Source organism: Gekko japonicus, unplaced genomic scaffold (genome assembly GCF_001447785.1).
Source record: "Gekko japonicus isolate JY-2015 unplaced genomic scaffold, Gekko_japonicus_V1.1 scaffold895, whole genome shotgun sequence".
NCBI lineage: Eukaryota > Metazoa > Chordata > Lepidosauria > Squamata > Gekkonidae > Gekko > Gekko japonicus.
In genome coordinates this window covers 272,344-296,986 of record NW_015172581.1, presented here as the reverse complement: position 1 = coordinate 296,986, position 24,643 = coordinate 272,344, and the positions used below count along the sequence as shown (strand labels likewise).

General features: G+C 47.5%; 1 protein-coding gene across 1 annotated transcript in view; it reads right to left on the bottom strand.

Moving 5' to 3' along the window:
• Window positions 1-1,871: 1,871 nt before the first annotated feature.
• SH3TC1 (SH3 domain and tetratricopeptide repeats 1) overlaps window positions 1,872-24,643 on the bottom strand; it is a 75,610-nt gene continuing 52,838 nt past the window's right edge. The window contains exons 14-19 of the mRNA XM_015421452.1: window positions 23,286-23,466; window positions 20,500-20,650; window positions 10,508-10,630; window positions 9,886-10,036; window positions 4,883-5,079; window positions 1,872-2,319 (exon numbers count right to left, since the gene is read on the bottom strand). Coding sequence (XP_015276938.1) covers window positions 2,074-2,319; window positions 4,883-5,079; window positions 9,886-10,036; window positions 10,508-10,630; window positions 20,500-20,650; window positions 23,286-23,466 — 1,049 coding nt within the window. The 3' untranslated portion in view covers window positions 1,872-2,073. The remainder of the gene's footprint in view (window positions 2,320-4,882; window positions 5,080-9,885; window positions 10,037-10,507; window positions 10,631-20,499; window positions 20,651-23,285; window positions 23,467-24,643) is intronic.

Genomic DNA, 24,643 nt, shown 5'->3' with positions numbered 1-24,643 from the left:
GGACCACTGATAGAAACCAAGCTGGCAATTCTGTTGCGGTTGCTTAGCAACAGCCACTGAGGGCATCCAATTCTTAAAGCTACAAGCACTCCTTTAATCATTTTGGGGTTTATTTTAACCCCTTCCATGTTTTTGTTTTAAAGATTTTCTATTTTTCTGCAAACCTAGGGGTTCGTTGGGTTTGTAGAAAGATCTGTCTTGTTTCTCCACTTTCTTTTTCTACTGTTTATATTCCTTCTTGTTCTATTTATATAGGTATGAAAAACTTTTAATAAACATATATTTTTTAAAAATGTCCATTCACTATGCCAGTCTCCAGATTTGGCTGGGTTGAGAATTAGATATATTGACAATTGGAAAGCTGCAAGGACTCTCTGTTTGCCCTCCCCCGCTTTTTCCTTTCCCCACAGTCTCACCCCTTTTCTTGCCTCCTCCTCTCCTTCCACTCACCAGCTAACTTACCTTTATCTGCCTCCGATCTTCGGTTTTCCTTCCTTCCCTACCCAGGGAAATGATGGCCCAGTTGCATAGTGGGCAGCCTAAAAGGACTTGCCTGCTTTCCTCTTTATCTTTTCCCCTACAGTATATCCTCTTCCCCTGCTCCTCTTGGCTTCCTTTGCCCCCCCCCCATTTTTAGCTGTATTTGTTACTTATTCATTTCTTTACCACTTTTCTCCACAAACGCAAATTACATATTTCTCCTCCATTTTATCCGTGTGTGTTTGGGGGGGGGATGGCTGAGCAGAAGCAGACTGGGAATGAAACATGCTGGAAAGGGCCCCTCTCCCCATCCACCCTGGCCCCATTCCGCCAAGAGGAGCAGGAGGAAGAGAGGAAGATGCAGTCTGCCTGCCCCATCCCAGCCTCCCAAAGAGAGGAGGAAGGGGGAAATAGCCTGCCTTCACCAGTTGGCTGGATGCCACTTTCATCACCTTGCCGCTGGGGCTCAAGTGGGCCAGGTGCCATTTCCCACCCTCAGGCAGGCTTGGTGCAGCTTCCCTGGTTTCACGCAAGGCTCAGGCAGGTGAAGTGGGGTGCCGCCTCCCCACTGTCTTGGGCAGAGCAAGGTAGGCTAGGCACTGTCGCCTCCCCCTCAGTGGACAAGGCCGGGCACTGCCTCTCCAGTCTTACCTCAGGACTTGTTGTGCATCCTGCATCCTGGTTCCTGGTCCTGCTGAGGCTGAGGACTCCTCAGATGAGGAAGAGGCACGGAGCGACCCAGCCTCCTCTGGAGCCAGCCCAGCAGAGGAACCCTTAACAGCACCTGAGGGAGAAGAGGGCCCAGCAGCTGCGCAGGAGGGGCAGCCAGAGGGAGAGACTGATCCAGAGCCTGGCCCAGCACCCCCCCCGGGTGGAGACACTCCGAGGCCAGAATCCCCACCCAGTTCTCCTGAGTGTCCCAGAGGTGGGGGCGCCAGCGGCTGGATGTGCAGGAGTGAAGGAAGAGTGCCAGACTGCAGCTCTTGCAAAGGCAACGGGAAGGGCTGTGAGTCTTGGCAGATTGACTCCCAGGGAAGGGAGGACCTGGTCATAAACACCCCCACGCACCTGCCTCAGTGCGGAAGCAACCATGCCTGCTCGGACCTGATCCTGGCTGTTAGCCTCCACTCCTTGCTCCTGCAACCTTGGACTGATTTCCTGGCTTTCTGACCTTTGGCACTGTTGTTTGACTTGATTTCGGACTGCACATCCAGTTTCCAGTGCATGGTAACCGTGGTGACCGGCTGGGCAGCACCTCCCCCACCTTTCCGGGGGCTTGTTTATGTTACGTTTCACGCAAGAAAATCTTAAGCTTTAATAGTCAGCATGTTTATTGCTTGTTAAATCATGCAGGTAATTACATTTCAATAATCTTCTCCTTATATGAGCGCTTAGAAGATGTAGATTTTTCTTTCCACCTCACTCTTCACACTCCTTTTATTAAAGTGCACACGAGTGAACGTTTGGAGACTTTTGCAGAATCATAGCTTCTCAGTTAAATGGAGTGCTGTTTCTGGAATGCAAGTAGCACATGCACCATATACGAGCAGATCCCCTGCCCTCTCTGCAGGCACCAGGGGAATGGTCAGCATCTCACTTGACGTTCTTCACTAGCCCCTGTGCTGCTCTCACAGGGGCTAGATTAATTCTGTGAATGTTGAGCTCTGTTGCAAAGGCTCTGGCCTTCTGATAGTAAGAAAGAGAGACCTCTCGGTCCACCAGGAAGTTGTGGTAGATTATTGCTAGCCTTGTGTAAATCTTCAGCTGAGCTTTCTTGTTGCCCAGTTCCATGGCTGCCGCAAGAGCCAAGTTGTAGTACCCAGAGGCATCAAAAGGATCCTGAAAGAGCAAAAGAAGATGTGAACTGTCAGAGCTTGCAGGAGAGGGAACAAAGAGACACCAGGAGGCCAGCCTGGAATTCTACAGGCAGTCACCTCCCCATGGGGATGGAAAAGGGCCTCTTGCCGTGTGGCCCTCAGGAAACTTACTTGCTGGCTCTTCTACTTCCATAAGAACGTTCATGCTGGCTCCTACCAAAGGTCCATCAAGTCCAGCTTTCTGTTCACACAGTGACCCACCAGCTGCCTCTGGGAAGCCTGCAAGCAGGGATGACTGCAACACCGTCTCCCACCCATCCTCCCCTGCCACTGGTATAAAGAAGCATCCACTGCCTCTGGAACTGGAAGGGGCAGGTATCCCTTGTGACTAGTAGCCATCATGACTAGTAGCCCCATCCTCCATTAATTTGTCCATCCCCTTTTAAAGCCTTCCCAGTTGGCAGGCAGCACCACATCCTGTGGCAGCAGGTTCCACAGTTTACCTATGCACTGTGTGAAGAAGTGCTTCCTCTCGTCTGTCCTGAATCTCCTACCCATCCGCTTCTGTGGATGGCCCACAGTATCGAGTATCATGGGAGAGATTCTAGTATTATGGGAGAGGGAGAAACACTTCTCTCTGTCCACTCTGTCCACACACTGCCAGCTCAGAGCCCATAGACAGATACAGATGTGAAGTTAGGGATTTTTTTTGGTCATTTTCCCCATCACTTTACACTACTTGTTCTCATTTTGCCATATTAATGCCCATTCCCCAACCTTGCAGAGATCCTTTTGGAACTCTTCTCAATCCATTTCTGTCTTCTTCTTCTTCTTGTTGTTCAGTTGCACAGTCGAGTCCGACTCTTTGTGACCCCATGGACCAGGTCACGCCAGGCCCTCCTGTCTTCTGGTGTCCTCTGAAGTATACTCAATTTCATGTTCGTTGCATCTATGACAGTGTCTAACCATCTCATCCTTTGTCTTAACCACTGTAAATAATTTGGAGTCATCTGCAGACTTGGCCTTATTCCCCTTATTCCAGGTCACTTGTGAGCAAGCTGAAAAGCACCGGTGCCAATACAGATCCCTGAGGAACCTAGCTGCTCACATCCCTCCACTGCAAAAACTGACTACTCCTGCTCTCTGCCTCCTGTTTTTGAAGCCAATATACAGTCCACAAGAGAACTTGTTCACTTACCCCATGACTCCAATGGTTGCTCAGGAGTCTTTGGTGAGGGACTTTGCCAAAAGCCCTTTGGAAACCCAAGTAAAACAACATCTACTGGCTTACTCCTGTCCACATGCTTACTGACATTTTCAAAGAACTCTAAAAGGTTAGTGAGACAGGACTTAACTTTATAGAAGCCATGTTGGTTTTTATTCAGCAGGATCCACCCTTCTATATGCTTGATAATTTTATCTTTAATAATGTTTTCCATACGTTTACACCTTCAATAATTATTATGTTTACTGGCCTGTAATTTCCCAGATCCTTATTTTAAAATGGGTGTTACATTTGCCATTCTCTAATCCTTCAGTATAGAAGCAGATCTTAGGGGCATGTTACATATCCTATTTAGAAGATCAGCAGTTTCACATTTGAGTTCATTAAGAACTCTAGGATGGATTCCATCTGGTTGATGTTAGTCTACAATTTGTCAGTAAGTTATAGACCCTCCCTCCCTCACCACCACTGTTTGCCCCAATTCCACATTCCATTCCATATAGAATTATTTTTTAATCCTATCCTACCCTGAGAACTTAGATCAAGTTTCAGTATAAAAGCAGGGCTGGAAAAATAAAAAGACTGAAGGAGAACATTTTAGGCATCTCTTGTGAACGTTTTCTGTGTTTGCCACCGGCCGCACCCGTGAGATACCTGGATTGCCATGGAAGAGTAGGAGGCAGCTCTTAGCCAGCTTTGAAATTTTAAAATATTTTTTTTAAAAAAATGCATACATTAAATACACCGAATAAATAAACATTAAACATTTTGTGTTGTTTTAACCAGAACTTATTCTAAGCCTTAGAATAAACTCTCTCTCCTCCTCAAGCCCCCAACCTAACCCCCCCCCACCTAAAGCCCACCTCATTCCTCAGTAGCCATGAATCAAGAGGCTACAAATAAAACACCTCCACATCCTCCTTGAACTCATCACTGTTGTTCTGCTATTGTTTCTTTAAGTATTTTACAAATCTGAAGTTGGTAACTCTGACTACTCTTAATGCCCAGGATGGCTCTTGAAAGGAAATACATCGAAAGGAAACGGTTGGTATCTGCAGGAAATTGTCACCTGACTAGTCCTCCGCCCAGTGAATGAAGTGATTGGCTCCATTCATTTTTTAGGTTGCCCTTGCAAGCCTTTTAGAACGTGAGCTAATGGGAACCAGCCATCTACTGGTGCAAGACTGCATGTTACAGTATAAACCTGAGACCCTTTTCTTAATATACACTCTAATCTCAAGCGATGAAAGAAAGTGTTCATGTTCAAATATTGATTCATTTATATTACAAAAAAGTTTTAGCCCACTTTTCTCCTGAGCAAAACCAGAACCCAAATATCAGTTCTCTTCTGGTAACTCACCTTCAGTTCATAGAAAATGATGTCTCCTAGAACAAGGTAGACCTGCACGTAGTATAAGGCTTCCTCATCGTATTCCAGAGGGGAAGGGCAGAGGGACAGAGCTTTCAGGTAGAAGTGCTCAGCAAGCTCACTGTGCCCCAGATGATGGTGGACGACGGCCAGGCGGTGATAGGCCACTCTTTCACTTAACTGCATCCCTAACAAAGGAAACAAACAAAGAAAACAGCATGGAAACCTAAGAATGACATATTTCTAAAAGCACTAGACTTCTTCTAAGGACTACAAGCCTTTGGTCTAAACCAGGGGTGGCCAAACTGCGGCTCGGGAGCCACATGTGGCTCTTTCACACATATTGTGTGGCTCCCGGCAGGGCATCTGGGGAAGCGAAGAGGAGGCGTGCCTCCCCAATCGGTCTTCCCTTCCCCAGCCAGTGTTCTCCTCCCTGGGTAGGCTTGAGGTGTGTGGGGGGGAGCAGAGAAAGAAAGCAGCTTTAATGCACTCTCAAAGCCCCCCCACCCCGACAAGCTTGGAGAAGGCATTTGCCTCTTTAAATCCCTTCTCCAAGCCAAGCCAGCCGGCGTGGGGCTTGCAGGACTCATTTAAAGTTAAAGTTCCTTTCTTTCTTTCTATTTATATCCCGCCTTGCCTCTCTGAATCAACTCATGAAATTTTTCTGTGTTAATGGGAATCAGTGTGTGTCTGCAGCAATAAGAATTTAATGTTGGGGTTTTCCAGGCTGCGGTGCAGCACGGAGGTTGAGACTCGGGCGAGCTCCCAAGGATCGTCGACATTCTGCACCTTTAGGGGGGGTGCTCTGGTTACCCAAGACCCCACCGACTCTCCCGTAGAGACTTGCCCTGGTCTCCCTGCGAGCGGCAGCAAGCAGCTGGAAGACCGAGGATGTTGCGAAGCACGGCGCAGAACGGCACAGTCACGGAGCCATGACTGTGATAAGCTGTGAACACCCGACAACCAGAGCTTGAACCTCACCATAACATCACTGAAGATAAGAACTGATGTGAGTACCTGTAACTGCAAAAACTTATCTCCAAAGATATCTTGATCTCGCTCCTTTAAATTTTCCAAAAAGAAAGGGAATGAGACGTGGAGTTTCCCCCCTCCTCCTTCCCCTTCATGAGCTGCCAAGAGACTGGGAAGTTAAAATCCTTGAAATATTCACCATGGCAAAAAAGCCTCAAGTACTGCTATTTGAACATTTCAATAGACTTCTGCGATCAGTATCTGGAATTTATACTTTTGAATCTACAATGCATTGCTTTTTCCTCTTACTTCATGGGATTTAAAAATAAACGGACTGTGTATCTTTAACAGAACGTCTTGGTTAAAATGGATTCTGGCTACTTTTGAAGGTGGGACTGCTCTTAAGACTGTGTTTTAACATTGAAAATTTACCTAAGGTGATTGCTTCTGAGACATATCAAAGAGAGGGGCACCAGGACCCCCCCCCAGCCATGTGCGCTGCGTCCCCTTGCTCCCTGTCGGGGAGGCACCAGATGTTCCCGTGTGATCGCACCCATAAAATTCGCCCGGCATTCATCCCTATCACACGGCTAATTCGGCGTGTGACTGGACCCCCAGACTACTTTTCATAGACTGTAAATAAGGAACTGATCTCACAACAGGAAATTCCAAATGAGAAGGAAGACCAATTGACTGTAATATGACCAGTTAAGGAGCAGGATTCTAACCAAGATTAACTATTCCATGAAACTCTGCTTTCAGACAAAGATCCCAGCTATCCCATAAAAAGCAACACAAGTCAAGTAAAAAAAATTATGGGAAGAGTAATAACTTTTTCAACTCTTGAAATGCCAGAAGAGAGAATACAAGATGAGCTGTCATATGGCCTGGTTTTAGCAAATAAAAAAAACATGGATAACAATATAAGACAGGAATCTTTATCCAGTGGAAGTATGGAACATAAAAGGGAAGAAATAAAGATCACCTTCAATACATACAAAGAGAAAAGACACAGGCTTATGATCCTCATGAAAAATAAAATTAAAAAAAGAGAAAAATATAAATATTATAATTAGATTGGCACAAGGACTGTTGATACATGTCTAATGGTTTAATTTGAGTTGTAGCTGAAAATAAAATAATTTTACAAATTATTGCTTCAGTATGATTCTGAAGGAGAACAGGTCAAACCCTGCAAGAATAAATGGATGCAAAATTTCGGTGAGAAAATACAGTTTCAATGCAGGGAACATCTATGGACTAAAGGTAGCCAAGCATTAAGAGAAAACTGGTACAAGATGTTTTACCGATGGCACATCACCCCAAAAGATATTGCAAAGAGGGACAAGAATTACAAAGGGGCTTGCTGGAAATGTAAAGAAGTAGATGGCATCTTTTATCATATGTGGTGGACTTACACCAAGAATGAAAAGATAATGGAAAAATATACATGAAGAGAAGGGAGCGGTGGCACAGGCGGTAAGAGATGCCTGCTTGTACATCTGGCCAAACAGCTTTGGCTGTTCGAGCCCCACCGTGGCCGGGGTGAGCACCCGGCCCTATGTCCCAGCTCCCGCCCACCCAGCGGCTCGAAAGCCCGTTAAAGGGCGATTAGACTAATGGGTACGTGCTACTAGAGCAGGGGGGCACCCGTCCCTGTGTTGCGGCGGTGACAGAGAAAAATGGTGGCTGGTGAGGCAAGAAGTGAGCGAGCGAAGGAGGCCGGACCAACTGGCATGGAGGCGGAGCAACGCAGCAGGCCGGGGCCTCACCAGGACAGAGGCCGCAGCGGGGCATGCGCGGAAGTGCGAGTGGTCCTGGCCCGGAAATGGAATTGTCACAGCCAGAAGAAGGAACTTAAAAGACCAGCACCAGAGAGGACACCGCCGACTACCTCTCGCAAGAACAAGACAACGACCAAAGTTCCGCCGCAAGAAAAAGGGTGCCTGGTAGGGTAGTCACCACCCCTATATGTCTGTGGCCCTAGGTTAGATTCTGTAAAAATGTGATTAGCACCTTCTGTAAGCCGCCCAGAGACCCCCAGGGGTTAGGGCGGGATAGTAAATATAAATCTCTCCTTATATATAATTGAATAGTGGGTGCCAAAGTTCTAATTCTAAAATGCACTCCCTTAGTGTATGGCTGATGGCACTGCTCCTCAGCATCCCAAAGCCAGAGCACTCTCCCAGAGCCTCTTTCTAGCTCCCGTTGTATTTATTTCCACAACGGGCCTTATTTCTAGTAAATAAATATATAAATAAATAATAAAATATTTTAAAACCCAAATTCCCGATGAAACCAGAGACTATGTTACTGGGAATCCTACTAGATAATAAAGCCAGAACTTCACAAGACCTACTTAGATAGATGTTGGCAGCTGCCAGAGTAATATTTGCAATGAAATGGAAGGCAGTCCTACAATAGAGAGCTGAAAAGAAAAACTAGCTGAGTATGCAACATTGGCAAAACTAATTATATAAACAAAAGACCATTGAAAGAATTTCAGCAGAAATGACAAGCTTATTACTCATATTATGGGAATAGTTGATTTTTTTTGAGGTCTGGAATCATCTAAATAACATATTAAAGGTGATGAAGATATTGATTATAGTTTCTATTTGATTCTGTATTCCACTAGTATTTAAATAATTAGTAAGAATAAAATTTAGATTTAGACAAACCATTAGGAGGATATTTAGGTTTTTTGAATGATTTACTTTTAGCACAGAAGTTCATTCAGCTGTTAAAGATATAATCTACTGTTAATAGATTATCACTAAATTTAGGAAATTTCTTGTTTATTATTTAAAGAGAGAATCTATCCCAAAATTCTGTCATAATGATGTTTTGTTGTCTGCTTCTATATTTGAAATATGTAACACATTTGGTAATAGATCTGATTTTACTTGTTGTACGTAGCAACTCATAATACTTGACAACCTTGATGGATCTATATTTTCCCCTACCCCTTCTTCCCTTCTGTATCCCACTTTTAAAAAATAAATTTAAAAAAGGAATTATATATCTATATGGTGGAGATATATTGATATTTTCTTAATATGGAAAGGCTCAGTTGCAAGAATTTCATAGGTGGCCTGACGTTAACGATAATATAAAATTTGAAATAAATTTCAAAGAACATCATATCAGTTTCCTGGATGTCATGATTAATAAAAGGGACAATTGGATATGGATAAATATATACAAAAACCCTACAGATAGAGCTTCCTTTTTAAGTTGTGGTAGTTTTCATCCGGCTCATATAAGAATAATTTACCATATAGTCAATTCTTGAGGGTTACAAGGAATTGCACAAACACTGAAGAGTATCAAAGGGAGGCAAGAACTCTAAAACAAAATCTTGCTACTAGGGGTGACCCAGACCACATCGTACAAGAAGCGTATGATAAGGCTACAGCTTTCAGAAGGGAAGATTTGTTACATAACAACAAAACCAAGTCACAAAGTGAGAGAATTACAGTCAGTTTGACTTATAATCACATCAGTATGGTGAATTCTCTAATCCCCCTGATGAAGCCTGCACAGCAAAATGCATAGGAGGGCTTTGTGTGATAATAAACCAGTCACCACCTGGCATTTTCCCCCTTTTGTTAAGCTGGCACTCAGAGTCTTAAACCTGAATGCCTTCAAAACCTCCCCCTGTTAGATCTCAGCTTTCCCCAGTATAGCTCCTATTGGCTGGCTTAGAGCACCACTTTGAATGGCTGATGTGGGGTACACTCGTGTGCTCTACCGGCCACACCTCCCAACCATGGGTGCCATGATCCCATGAAATATTGACAGTCATCAGCACCTTCCCCTGCATCCAGTCCAAAATATATATATAATAACACCACACAGATGAGAAAAAATCAGAGAAGAGGAGAGCCTTAGTAACTTTCAAGTATTAGTCACACAGTTGGTTGTAAATGATCACATTTTAAGCATGGATATACATGTCTGGACGGGTCGAAAGTGACACAGAAGACTTCCAGGCAGGTTTTCATTAACACTGCCTTTACCTAAATCAACACTGAGCGTTAGCGATGCTTGTGCATATCCCAGACATTCCTCATAGGCCTTTAATGTTAACAGCAATCCCACCAGCTTGTTGCAGAGGCGGAGCTCAGCGTTTCTGTTTCGGGTCTCAATAGCAAGTGGCAGAGCCTTGTCCTAAAATGAATGTAAGTACAAAATCCATTATTCTGACAGTTTCAGAAAACCTATTTCTGTATCCTGTGTACTCTGAATACCCCTGCCCTGGAAACTGAAGTGGGTGTCTATTCACCTTTCCTTTGGGCGTGCCCCACTGATTGAACGCTCAGTCGCCATCTTTTAGGCAAAGACAGCCCTCTTTACCTGAGCCCTCAACGGCTGAGCGTGCGCTTAGAAGTGGGTGTCTATTCACCTTTCCTTTGGGCGTGCCCCACTGATGGAACTCTCAGTCGCCATCTTTTAGGCAAAGACTTTACCTGAGCCCTCACGGCTGAGTGTGCACTCGTTGCATTAAGCCACTGGGACCAAATGGCAGCATAGACAGTTCTGTGAACCAACGGGCACTAGAGGGTTTTGTTGTGTGCAATCTCATCAAAATCCCTGCAACTGGACAGTGAAGAATGAGAAAAAATAAGAAAGAACACCAACCCTGTAGAAGGACACGGCTTTTCCCTTTTCCCAGTCTCCATTAAAAAATATGTCTCCAGAAGCTTCAAACAAATCCATTTCTAAGTTAGGATCCTGAGTGCAGACAGCAGCATTTTGGGCAACCTAGAGAGACACATTTGCAATTAGAGTGCAGACATAACCATCTCAGACAGAAACATGATGTAATTCAGTGACTGTTTTAATTCACTTTTCCCTGGTCCCACAGCAGAAAGAGGCCACATAGAGTTAGAAGTGTTGCTAGCAGCAACTGCATTCTTTAGTGCCTCAATGTCACATAGTTGAATTGTACAGGAATATTATTGTTTCCCCTTCTTTGGTATAGCAGCAGACACTCTCTACTGGTTCTTCATTCAGTGGCACTGTCTTCCTTGAGGAATTAATAGCTCCTTCAGCTGCCACTGTTGTGAGGGTCTGATTCAGGCTCTCTGCTTGGCAATAATGCCTTGTGAGTTCACTGCCAACTGGAGCTCTTCACAGCAGTTAAATAAGTCATCTGGTGAGCGCTACAGAATCTGCCATTTATCGGCCCATATTTCCCTGCATGTGAGGCACTCCGGTGTTCATCTCCCTTCATAAAGGATCTCAAGTATGCTAATCACAGCTTCCATCTGGATTGCCTCAGGAAGCTGTGATAAAATTTCCCAGCCAAAAAGAAAAAAGGATGATGTTACACAAGTCTTTTAATTTGCTAGATAGATTTTCCATTCTTTTCCTATTTGGCACTTTCCCCAAAAAGCTTAAGTCTTAGAGAAACCCTTATACACAGTTAACTTTCTAAGATGGTAAAAAAGGATATCAATACAGATATTTACTTAAGATTCTATATTTGGCCTTAGAACCCAGGGAGCTCCCTGAATCTGCAACAGCAAATGTATTTATTTAAAATCCGCCTCAGCTGCCCTCCATTAAAACGCCTCACTCAGGCAGTTCAGGGCACTGTGGAAGTCTCCCCCAAATTGCCAAACGGGCTGTCAACGATGCCTGCAGCCTCCTTAAGAAAGCCTTTGCACCAGAGTCTCTTAAAAAAACAACTATAGTTCTGTTCATGAGCAGTACTCAGGCCTTCTCTGCTCTTTTGTCTGACACGTCAGAAGAGATCTCTCAGAGTCTGTCTTTTTCATCTAGCCCTCCAAATGCAGAATTTCCAGCCACCTCTTTGCATGGCCCTGCTTCACCCATCACTGCCATCACTCTAAGCACTTTTCAGGCTGTTGGGGCACCCGCACTCTTTTCCTTTCCTGGCCGCACTGAGTCTGTGACAGACTGCACTTCTTAAAAGTGTAGGAGTGCTGTACAAACAGCTGAAGGACTGTGAAGTGTTAATTCTTCACAGAAATGGGAAGGTTTGTCCCAACTTACTGTGAAGCTTCCTTCCCGGTGGTCCAGAGTGGGGCAGTCCTTCAGACTCCTTACTCCTGGGAATCAGCTCACCCTCTCCGAAGGCCAGGGCCAGCAGACTCTTTAGTCACAGAGGGGAGGGGCTTGACCTCTGGAACCCAGTCATTTCCCAAGCCTCCATTCCCCTTCACTGAAAAGGAAACACATCATATCACCCCCAACCGGGAGCTAACCATCCAACAAAACTTGAAATAACCCGTCCCCCAATGGAACCGGCTAGGGTCAACCAACCCCTAATCCCTGTCTGTACACGAATGGAAAAAACAACACCCCTGTCGATGAAGGGTCCCCATGCATAAGGGTGGGTAGGACTGCCCCACTCTGGACCACCGAGAAGGAAGCTTCACGGTAAGTGGAGACAAATCTTCCATTCTCCAGTGGTCCAGGACTGGGGCAGCCCTTCAGACTCCTGACTCCTGGGACGTGAAAAAGCAGTACCCTCCAGGGTGGGTCCAACCGCTTCCCTGCCTACAAGGTGTGCTGTAAGACCCTACAGCCAAAGGCAGCCTCTGCCAAGGCCATCTTGTCTATCCTGTAGTGCCTTGTAAAGGAGTGCACCGATTTCCAGGTAGCTGCCTTGCAGACCACCTCCAGTGATGGGAAAGCCCAATAGGCTTTCTGAGGGAATGGGCCGTAACCCCCTGGGGAAGCTCCAGACCCCTAGCCCAAACATAGGCACCCTCAAATCCATCTACTTAGGGAGGAAGACTTTCCTACCTAGGGACAATTTCCTGAAAGGGACAAAGAGGGAGTCGGTGCTTCTCATGTGCCTCGTCCTATCCAGGTAGAAACTTAGTGCCCTCCTCACATCCAGGCAATGCCATTCCTTTTCCTTCTGGCCTTGAGGGTTTGGGCAGAAAGACAGAAGGACAATATCCATCAACCTATGGAAGGCTGAATTGACCTTAGGGACAAAAGCTGGATCAGTACAGAGCCTTGAGGACTATGTTGAGGTTCCAAGTTGGAAACCTATGTGCCTGCGGAGGATTCAAGAGGGACGTGCCTTTCCTAGTTCCCCTGACGGTGGAGATAACTGCCACCTGCCTCCTCAGGGTGCTTTTGTGTTGTCCTTTCTCCAACCCCTCTTGAAGGAAGGACGGGACCTCGCCCACAGGTGCCCTAAGAGGGTCCTGCCCCCCTATGCACCAAGAATGGAACACCTGCCATGTGTTATTATAGACCCTGTTGGTAGAACCCTTCCTGGCCACTAGCATAGTCTTAACCACCCCCTGTGGGTAGCCTATTTCTGTCAGCTGCTGCCACTCAACCTCCAGGCTGTGAGACAACTACCCTGGCTGAGGATGAACCGCCACCCTGTGTCAGGAGATCCACCACTGATGCCACAGTTCCCCCACCGGCAGTCTCTTCAGATCTTGAAACCAGGCCCGATGGGGCCAAAATGGAGCCACTAGAATGATATCTGCTTTTTGATCTATCACTCTTTGGACCACTCTTTGACTTGAATCGGTGGGAAGACATGTCTTTGGCCACTTGAGATGTAGTGCATCTGTGCCCATGGCCAGAGGATTCTTTAGTCTTAACACGAAGTTTCTTGTTTGACGATTTTGTTCTGTGGCAAATAGGTCCACTTCCAGTGTCCCGAATCTGTGACAGAGTTGACCAAACAGTGTCCTGTTGAGCATCCACTCTGACTGATCGACCCACTGCCAACTCAGCCAGTCGGCCACAGTGTTCTCCCGACCTGCCACATGTATCGCATTTATGGACAGAATGTGTGTCTCTCCCCACCTCACCAGTTGGCTTGCTTCCTCATGTAGCCGTCTGAAGCATGTCCCACCTTGTCCATTGACATAAGCCTTTACTGTTATGTTGTCTGTTTGGACCAATATGTGACTGCCTACTATCTCTCCCTGGAATTTCTCCAGAGCCATTCTGATCGCCCTTAGCTCCAGCAGATTCGTGCTGTTGGAACTCTCCGTCAGGCTCCAAGTGCCTTGTCCCATTTCCCCCTTCATATGCGTCCCCCAACCAAACAGGCTTACGTCCGTTGTGATTACACTCGGACTGGCTCCCTGAGTGGCATGCCCTCTGAGAAGTGGTCTGGTTCTAGCTACCAAGCTAACTGTTGTCTCACTACCTGTGGAAGGTCCACCTTTCTGGCCCTCTTCTGAGCTATCAAGTTCTGAAAGGGGAGGAGAAAGCGTTGTAGAGAACGTGTGTGGAACCTGGCCCATTGTAACAACTTCTGGCACGATACTTGCATCCCCAAGAGTCGTGCTAGCGTCATAACTTCCACTCTTTGTAAAAGCATGACCTCCTGTTTCAGTTGTATTAGTTTCTGTTGTCTTTCTTGAGATAGAAACACCCTGTCCCTCACCGTGTTGATGCGCACTCCCAGATGAACTAGGGATTGAGTTGGTATCAAAGAACTCTTTTCCAAGTTGTTCACAAACCCATGATCCCCGAGTACCTTCATCGTGATCTCCAGTGACTTTACCGTTAGATCGTATGAGTTGGCCTTGACTAATATGTCGCCTAAGTAGGGGTACAGTGATAACCCCTTGGTTCTGGTAGGCAACCAGAGACACTAGGACCTTGGTGAAGACCCTCGGTGAGGACTTCAGGCCAAAAGGAAGTGCCCAATACTGGTAATGGTCTCCGTGGTAGGTGAATTGAAGAAACCTGCAATGAGCTTCCTGAATTGGTATGTGTAGATAGGCTTCCGATAAGTCTATGGACGCCATATAGTCCCCTTTCTGTATAGAAGTCAGAATGGATTTCACAGTTTCCATCTTGAACTTTCTGGTAACTAAGAACATAAGAGATGCCAATGCTGGATCAGGCCAAAGGCCCATCCAGTCCAACACTCTGTCACACAGTGGCCAAAAATACCAGGTGCCATCAGGAGGTCCACCAGTGGGGCCAGGACATTAGAAGCCCTCCCACTGTTGACCCCCCCCCCACAAGCACCAAGAAGACAGAGTATCACTTGCCCCAGAGCCCCTATCTATACCTTGTGGCTAATAGCCACTGATGGACCTCTGCTCCATATGTTTATCTAATTCCCTTTTGAAGCTGTCCATGCTTGTAGCCGCTATCACTTCCTGTGGCAGTGAATTCCATGTCTTAATCACTCTTTGGGTGAAGAAGTACTTCCTTTTATCCGTTCTAACCCGACCGCTCAGCAATTTCATTGAGTGCCCACAAGTTCTTGTATTGTGAGAAAGGGAGAAAAGTACCTCTTTCTCTACCTGCTCTATCCCATGCATAATCTTATAAACCTCAATCATGTCACTACCTCCTTGTTTAGCCATTTTAGGTCCAAAATTCCTCTTACATCCCCATTCTTCTTTGGTACAGCGAAGGAGACCCCTTGAGATCTCTCTAGGAATGGGACTGATTCTATTGCCCCTATCTTGAGCAGATGGGCAATGGCCACTTAAAGTTGTCTGTGTTTCACTCTGGATCTGTTCTTTGGTAGCTTCATAAAATGGTTCAAAGGTAGTGACCAAAATTCTAGGGAATATCCTGTTGAGACAGTGTCCAGAACCCATCTGTCCATGACTGTCCTCTGCCATACTTGTGCAAACTGCTAAAGACAGCCCCCGATGCCTGTCTGTGTCCTCTTCCCAGCATAGTCATGCCTGGGGTCCTTTCTTTGCGTTCTTGCCATTGTGGGATTGCTTTGTGGAGAAAGAAGATGATCTGCTGTCTTTGGACTTGGGTTGCCACTTGCCTTCGTAAGATCTATTACTGCCAGTTTTGGTCTCTCTTCTGGAGTCCCGAAAGGACTGAAGATATCGTCTTCTCTTTTCTGCCCTCTTCTTTGAGGGAAGAACCTTCTTCTTATCCTTATCCTCAATAAGGTACCTTTCCAGACCGTCTCCAAACTAGTTGGCAACTTTGAATGAAACCGCTGCCACTTTAGCCCGTACTGAAGGATCCACATCCCACCTCCTCACCCAGGTGCTACGTCTTGCTGTAACGCTGCAAGCCATGCTCCTGGCCGATTGTTGCACTGCATCCAGTGTGGCATCCACCGCAAAGGCCATGGCAAGAGCAATCTTCAGAAGCTCATAGAGCATTAGCCGACGCTTCAAAATCTCTCCTCAGGGCTTGCTCTATGTGCTTGTCGCTGTTCTCTTTGGGAAGCCCATCTGCCTCCATAGGAAGAACCGAGGTGGATGCCAGGCTATTGTTAATTGGGTCGTCTACTACAGACAGTTTCAGCTTTTTTGAAGCTTCCGGTATGAGAGAATAAAACTTTCCAAATGCCGGGTGAGTGGCTTTAGGTTTAGCTGGGTGCTCCCACTCTGCCTTCATAACGTTATAGAAGGCTGCTGGCAGTGGTACCCCCCTGTTTTAGCACTGGATTTGGCATGGTTTTGTCTAATCCTACAGGAAAGCCGGCATCATCTTCCTCTTTTTCTTTTGGAGTGTAAGCGAATTCAAATGTCCTAATGACTTTTGGAAGGAGTCTATTGTAGAGCTCCTGTGGGGAAGCCTAGATTGGGCCACAGGCTCCTCCTCCTTCGACAACACACCACCCTCTTGCTTGGGCGAATCAGAGTCTGCAGATGCTGAATCAGATGCTCTATCCCATGCATCATCTTCTAAACCACAGGCTCCTCCTCCTCCTCCGACAACTCACCCTCTTGCTTGGGCGAATCAGAGTCTAGTTCATCTAATAGAGGACTATGTTCCCTTTGGTATTCTTGGGCCTTTTTTCTCTTTTTCCCAAGAAGATCAGGTTCCCACTCACTAGGGCTGTGCCTTTTGTGACGCCTGGGAGTGTGGGGACACCTGTGAAATTCTTGCCACATGGCCTTAAACTCCTTCCTCATTTCTAATTTCAACCATGAAAGAAGGTTAGAGTGGGCCTCTTCCCCAAAAGGGTGTTCCTGTGCTTGATTTAGAGGGGATTTAGGAGACTCAGCCAGGTCAAAAGTACAAGTTTCAGTTTTCAGTTCCAGAGAAGTGGAGGATCCTGCTTTAGTAGCCATTTTGTACTCTCCCTGAAAGTGAAAGTAACAACTTTGTCCCCAAAATGGCTGCTTCCCGCCTTTATTTCCCATTGCCCAGGCTTTCTATGGCCCTGCAAGGTCGGGGGTGGGGGGAGCTCTGAACAAACCTCAGGTTGGGAGGTATTTGTTGACTATACCTAACGACCCTAGAACTCCCAGGTGGTCTCCTATCCAAGTTCTGGGTCTTTTTTCACCTCCAAGCTTCATGGTAAGCTAGCCGGGGGAGGCGGGGATTGCCGTGCTAGTAAAGGAGCCCTTCCCCATCCCCTTTTCTCCCCCAATGCCCTGGCCACCGCAGTACCTTCCCTCTACCCCCTATAATCCATGGGGGGGGGTTGAGTCATCCTTGGGAAGGAGCCCTCCTGGCCCCTTTCCCTTCTTACCAAACTGCTGTGGACCGGTACTTGGAATCAGCCTCCCACGTCTGTAAGAACAAGGAGCCAATTGTAGTCAGCAGGTGAGGACTCTTTGGCGCAGCTGCAGCAGCCCCACCAATGCTGGAGACTCTACCACTTCCCTCCTAGGCTCCCTATGGGCAGGAAGCGGAGACTTATCAACCAGTCCCCCCCCTCCTGGACTGGAAGTGCTATTGCAGGAGTCTCATCAGCATCACAGTTCCCCAGGGTTCTCCCACGTCCATCGACGCCTTTGCAAAGGAAGCTACACTTCTCCTGCGGCTGTAGATGGCCAGGAGGAAGGTGGTGAAGGGAGGGGGAACAGAGGCGCTATGAAGCTACTTGTTCCTGCCCTTCTCCTTCTGGCTTCTTCTTCTTTCTTCCTTCTTCTTCTTCTTCTAATTACTGTGCTCCAACGGAACACTGTCTGCAACGTCCTGCTTGGAAGGCAGGGCCGGAGAGACTGGGTTTCAGGGGTCAAGCCCCTCCCCTCCATGACTAAAGAGTCTTCCGGCCCTGCCTTCGGAGAGGAGGAGCTATTTCTGGGAGTAAGGAGTCTGAAGGACTGCCCCACTCCTGGACCACCGGAGAAAGACAGCCTTAAGTGACAGGCTGCTCCAAGCAATCTGATTGGTTAGCATCTGCTGAACAGAGAAAGATTTCCATAGGTGTGGGCACGAATCTCACCACAAACCTAATTTCGTCACAAACATGGCCAGTTTGTGGTTTGCAAGGCCTCGGTTGATGAGGTTGTGTCACCCATGAACCACCATGTTATTCACAGAGGCTTGTTAGGTTTTTGGCAGGGGTTTGTGAGCTAGACATACTGACGCTGATCAATTAATTGTCAAAGCAACCGGGGGGGGGGGTTGGACTTGGCATCACCAGCTGCTCTTGCTGTACCCACCCACTGACTTGGTTTTCCAGCTTGCCATCCCCCTCCCATGCTAGACCTCCCCCCTTTTGTACTTTGGACCCTAAGATCCTTGACTTCTGCACCTCTGGGTACCTGCCCGCTGGGCCTGGCATCACCAGCTGCCCTTGCTGTACCTGCCCATTGGTTTTCCAAATTGCCACCCCCCCTCCTGCAGTAGACCTCCTCCCCTCTTGTAGAGTAGCATCCCAAGGAAGTCCACTGCAAGTTCGATGCCTCTAGCTTGCTGGGGGTCTGTTCAAATCGACACAACCCTGAACCTGTGGCTCCTGTGATTTCCCCAGAGCACACTTTCCTGAGGCACCTGCTCTGGGAGGGGGGGGCACTATTTGCCCCCCCAGCCAAACTCCACACAACTTGGAGGGCAGGTAGGGGTGCTTCCCGGGGAGGTCCTTTGCAAGTTTGATGCCTCTAGCTTGCAGGGAGGCCATTCAACACACTACTGAACCTGTGGCTGTGATTTCCTCAGAGAGCACTTTCCTGGGGGCACCTGCTTTGGGGGGCTGTAACTTGGCCCACCTAAATCCCATCATCACCAAACCTGGAGGGAAGGTAGAGGAGAGTCAACTGGAGACCTGCTGCAAGTTTAGTGTCTCTAGCCCATGAGGGAGGTGCTCCGTAGCATCACAGACCTCACAAAATAAACCGGTTTGGTAAATGGGAAGGTTTGTGAAGTTTCATGGTTCACGAGACCCCACGATCCACAAACCGGAATAAACCTTCATTTTACTGGTTTGTGCCCATCCCTAGACTTGAGAGCTGCATGGTGAGGAAAGAGTCAGATTTCTGCCTTGACTGAGTTGAGTCTGATTTCAGCCTTAGCTGAGAGCAATTTAACACAGACAGGAGAACTACAGGGAAGTTGGCAAGGAAGTTTGGGAAGTAGGTAAAGACTCCCATTTGGGCCAAGGAAAGGGGATAGATCTTCTAGTAAGAGGAGAATTTCCCTACCCAGTCAAAACAGAGAGTTAGCTCCAAAAAATTCAGAGATCCCTGGTCTGGTGTGGTTAGAAACTGCCTACAGAAACCTTAAGAGTCAGTTAAAAACTCAAGATGAGTACTGGTGTTTCAAGAGAAGGGGTTTGGGTGCTGGAAAGAGTACACCAGCCTTCTGGAAACCAAACGAGTCTCAGAATGCTCAAGGAAAGTGTACTAAAGTGTTTGGGGAAACACTGGAACAAAAGCATCTCAACATAAAGATGAATTCTGAATAGCTTCAGAAACTCTCATTAGCCTGAAACATAAGAACGGAAGTCTGTGCATGTACTGGTTTTACCTCAGAGTTATCTATATTCAATTACCTCAGAATTTTTCAACCCCTGATTTCACCTGACCTTACCCCTCTATGTTAAATAAAGTCAGCCCCGTAGCGATAAGATTTTCAGTGGAGGGAAGTGATGTAGGCACTTGGGGGGGGTGGGATGGGTGAGCTAAGGAAGTATTCTCAGAAGTCCCATGCTACCTACCCAATGGGGCTTAAGTGTCCTTGGGCACTTTTTGGCACTTTCGCAGTAAGATTTGACTCTGTGCCTTGACCCTTTCGTGGGAGAGCTCAGCCGCTCCCCTCAGCTTTGATGTATCCGTTGTCTGTATAAAGCTGATCTGTAGCTCTCTTGACTTAGAATCTAAATTCTCCCTCAGAGCAGTTCTGTGCCTGGTAAATATTTTTATTTTATAACAAAAAGGCAAAGACAAACAAAAACAAACAATGGTACATACAAACATTCAATGGGAGAATCTCCGACTCTTTGAGTTGACTATTAAGTTCTAATATATTTAAGACAATGGGGTTTAGTGTAGAATGGGACAGGGTTGAACCAGGGGCAGGGCTGAACCAAGATTTAAGATCTAGTGCGGAAAGGACCTAAGTTAGAGTGGGCTCCTGATCCTTCCCTCAGGTTCCTGAGCTGAGCAAACAGCCAAAATATCGTATTGTGACAGGGTGGGACAGCCAGAGTTCTTCAGCAAAGAAGAGAACACATTACTAGGGCTGCTCACTCAGTAAAAGGAAAGAAAAACAGAGGGAAAATCTAGCCTGTGAGGGAGGTAAGTGGACAGGGCCATCATACAGGTCTTGTAGTCAAGATTTTTAGTATAACTGCTTTCCCCCTTTCCTTTAACCAGAGCAATTGGAGATGAAATCACTGAGACACACAATATGTATTTCAGCTCTGTGACTCTCAGTTAATCTAGTTATTTCCAGTGCTTCACAATATGCACACTACCACAATTTAAATCCAAACACATAATTGATCTTACCTGAATATAAAGATCTACTAGCTCATTCTGCCGCAACATATAATATATTTTTCCTGCCTGAAGCCAGGCGTGTGCTTCCTTCACTTTTGCCTGAAGATCAATGAACAGTCCAAGACTCTGTTTGGTGTATTCCAGAGCAGATCTGTATGCCCTAAAGAAATCAGTCCATGTCAGAGTCACAGGCTGTCCCCGGAAGAGATGGAGAACCCTGCCTCCCCAGAGCCCGTCTGGCTCCTGCTTGCCCTTGACACACACACACAGAGAGGATGGCTGCCGCTATCTGTCACTTTGTGCTCTGAGGGCGCAACTAGACTTTATGGTAACCTGCAGTGGTCAGAATGTCAGACTAGGCTCTGTGAGACCCGGGTTCAAGTCCCCACTCTGTTGCATTGGCCCAGTCACACAATCAGCCTAACCTGAATCACAGGGTTAGTTTTGAGAATAAAGTGGAGAAGGGGGAAATACTGTCAGCCACTTTGGGTCCCCACTGGGGGAAAAGGCAGGGTATAAGTGAAGTAAATAAATAAAACGTATTTTGCTGCAGCTAGGTTAAACAGTCCACATCTGAGCCATGCTTTGAAGTCGTTTAGCAACGACCAGAGGCAACAACATAGCTGTTCTTTTCATTCCCGGGTTTCTGGAGAAGGGTCTCTGCCACGGCCCCATCAGGCAAGGCAGGCAAGTCCGTGGCCCAGGCCACACGCAGGGACAGGAGAGAATGGAAATCACAACACATGGATGGCAAGAGTGTGAGAATTCATCACGTAGAGAACATTTACCCGTTTTCTAAACAGAGAGGGCTTGAGGGATGCGACTTCTCTCACACACACAGGCAAGCGCGCCATGCTCTTCCTACCACGAACATGCTAACCGCAGCAGCCTCTCTCTGGCACATCTCACTCACACGGGGGGGGGGGGTAATCACCAACCCTCCCTTCTTTCCCTGACCCGCTGCCCTTGGGGAGGCCACGCCTGCTGGGCTTTTGAAAAAGGCTCACCAGGGAGAGCGAAAGCTGCACCTGCCGGGGCTTCCCCATCCCAGTCGCAGAATTCCCACCTGACAGATGAGGCAGTTTGCTAGCAGGTAACTTTCCATTTAAATTGGCAGTCTTGAATGGCATCATTTTAGGATTTCCCTCTGCCAAGTAATGGGGGGTTATTGGGGGAGGCTGGTATCCCAGCCCCCTTCTCTGGTGAGCAGTGGGTGTCCACTGTAATGGGGATACAGGTCTATACTGAGTGACACAGTTATAATCCCTCTTCAACTGGAACTGTTGAAGCATGTGCAGAAAGGATCTAGGGGTCTAAGCACACCATACACTGAACATGAGTCAGCAGTGTGATGTGGTAGCTAAAAAGGCAAATACGATTTTGGGCTGTATCAACAGAAGTATCGCGTCCAGACCACGCAAAGTGATGGTACCACTTTCCTCTGCTCTGGTTAGACCTCACCTAGAGTATTGAGTTCAGTTTTGGGCACCACAGTTTAAGGATATAGACAAGCTGGAACATGTCCAGAGCAGGGCAACGAAGATGGTGAGGGGTCTGGAGACCAAGCCCTATGAGGAAAGGTTGAAGGAGCCTGGAGAGGAGACGACTGAGAGGTGATAGGATAACCACCTTCAAGTACTCGGAGGGCTGTCATAGAGAGGACGGTGCGGAGTCTTCTGTTCTCCCAGAAGGTCAGAACAGAACCAACAGAATGAAATTAAATCAAAAGAGTTCTTGGCTAAACATGAGGAAGAACTTCCCGACAGTTAGAGTGGTTCCTCAGTGGAACAGGCTTCCTCGGGAGGTGGTGGGGCTCTCCTTCTTTGGAGTTTTCAAACAGAGGCTCGATGGCCATCTGACAGCAATGCGGATTCTGTGAACTGAGGCAGATCGTGAGAGGGAGGGCAGGCAGGGTTGCCTCAGGGCTTTGTTCTTGTGGCCCTCTCTGACACGCCCAGGGGAATGCTGATCGCCACTTTGGGGGTCAGGAAGCAATTTTTCTCCAAGCCAGTTTGGCTGTAGGTCCTGGAGGGTTTGGGGTTTTTTTGTCATCTTCTGGGCATGGAGCAGGGAGGGGTCTCTGGGGGCGTGGGGTGAAGGATTTGTGAATTTCTTGCATTGTGCAGGGGGTTGGACTGGATGACTCTGGAGGTCCTTTCCAATTCTATGTTTCTAAGAAAATTAGCACAGCTATGCTAAAAAGCCACACGGCAGAAAGTGCCATAGACAGAAGGGACACTTGCTCAACAACCCTGCTGGAGCAGCTCACCATGGCAGAGACCTTCCGTTCGCTTTCAGGGCAGACGCTGCATGCGCCATTCATACCTGCAAGACCTGGGAGCACCAAACCCAACATGATGTGCAGGCTGGGCCTCCCCAGCTCTGCAGGCATCAGGGAGAACCCAACAGAGGCAGTTCCCTGTGTTTCACTCCAAGCAGCTCACCATGGCAGAGACCTTCCGTTCACTCTCAGGGCAGGACACTGCATGTGCCATTCATACCTGCAAGATCTGGGAGCACCAAACCCAACACGATGTGCAGGCCGGGCCTCCCCAGCTTTGCAGGCATCAGGGAGAACCCAACAGAAGCAGTTCCCTGTGTTTCACTCCAGCAGACAGCCTGTGGCACACCACCCTCGGGCTCCTGGTCCCCCCCAGGTCTACAGGACAGCCAATGCCCTTCACTGCCGCTCCCCACGCCCACCCACCCCCACCCCCGTGCTCAGGATAAACATCAGTGAAATTGGGCAGCATGCAGTTTGGAACAAATCCCTTCTGGAAATGGCTGGTTCTCACCTTTCAGTGCCTAGAGACAGATACAGCCGGCCGATGGCTTCCAGCACCTGCCCCTCCATGACTTTGTTGGGCATTTTCCTAAGTAAAGAAAGCTGGTACTCGTGGTAAAGGAGACACTGAGCTTCATCTGGACAAACTGTACTGTAGAACTGGCACAGATGCCGAACAGCCTGGGATTGCCCTACGGAAAAGAAGGAACAGGGGCTTAATGGCCGCTGGGAAACCCCAGCTGGAGGGCTCAGGGTAACGGAGGACAGGTGAGAAGCTGGGCAAGCTACACCGCCTACGCGAGTCAGGGCTCAGATCTCAAGAGGCAACCATTTTTGGCTTGGAGGATCCTCAATTCGATTATTTGGTCCCTGTCAGTTAAAAGAGAACAAAACCCCCCCTTGGTTACAAGTTACTTTGAAATGGTTTCATTTATGCATCGACCATTCCCTCATTCTACTGAGGACCAGAAGCATTTATTTTAGATAATTTTAGAATTTAATGTCTGCACAACTTCAGACTGGCCAATAAGTGATTTCTCTGATTCTCCTCGCCATGGGGGACTCTGTGGGCTTTCTGCCGCTGCACGAGGAGGCCTGGTGTGGGGGTCACGAGGCCGTACCCAGGAATGGAGGGGCAGGGGTGGGGAGAGAAGGGAAAGCTCCTTCCGGCCTGGCTCCCTCCATTCCATCATCATCTTGACTACTCAACAAACATATCACTGTGGAGAGAGTGTTGTGGAGAGTCACTTTGTTCAAGAGTCCGACACGGGAGCACTTCCCATTGTCTCCGCCTCCCTTTTTTGTTTCTTGATCCCAACAGCAGGGGAAGGACTTGAGAAGCGCTCAGTGCTATCCCATGAAGACTTAAGTCAGTTTAAGTACACTGGTTGTAATGGGATGAGTCTGGGGTAACTCTGCACAGGACCATGCTGTGAGTTTAGTAGGACGCCAGAAGAAACAGAGTGCCGGGCCAAACACACAGGCCCTGCACGGCCAGTGCTGTTTTGGCACCTCTACCTTGCTTATCAGCAGAACACACAATCCTGCTGTTACATACAGTTACCGGTGTGCATTAACTGGTCAATATATCCGTGTAACCCTGAAAGCATCCCTGAGTTGGAAGCCATGTTTTGGGTCACCTTCACGGCTTCTCAGGCCATACGCTGTCTGACGATGCAGAAGGATAGCCATGTTTGGTATTAAAACTGAGATCAGGCTGCAGGCACAAGAAAAGCTTACTCCCAAGGAAGTGGACACGTTCCCCGTGGGGGGTGGACACATCCTTGACGGTAGTTCTGTTCTTTGGCTTCATGAGGGTTCATCAAAGGTCAGGCCATGATTAACAATCAAGGTTTGTAGAAGAACGAC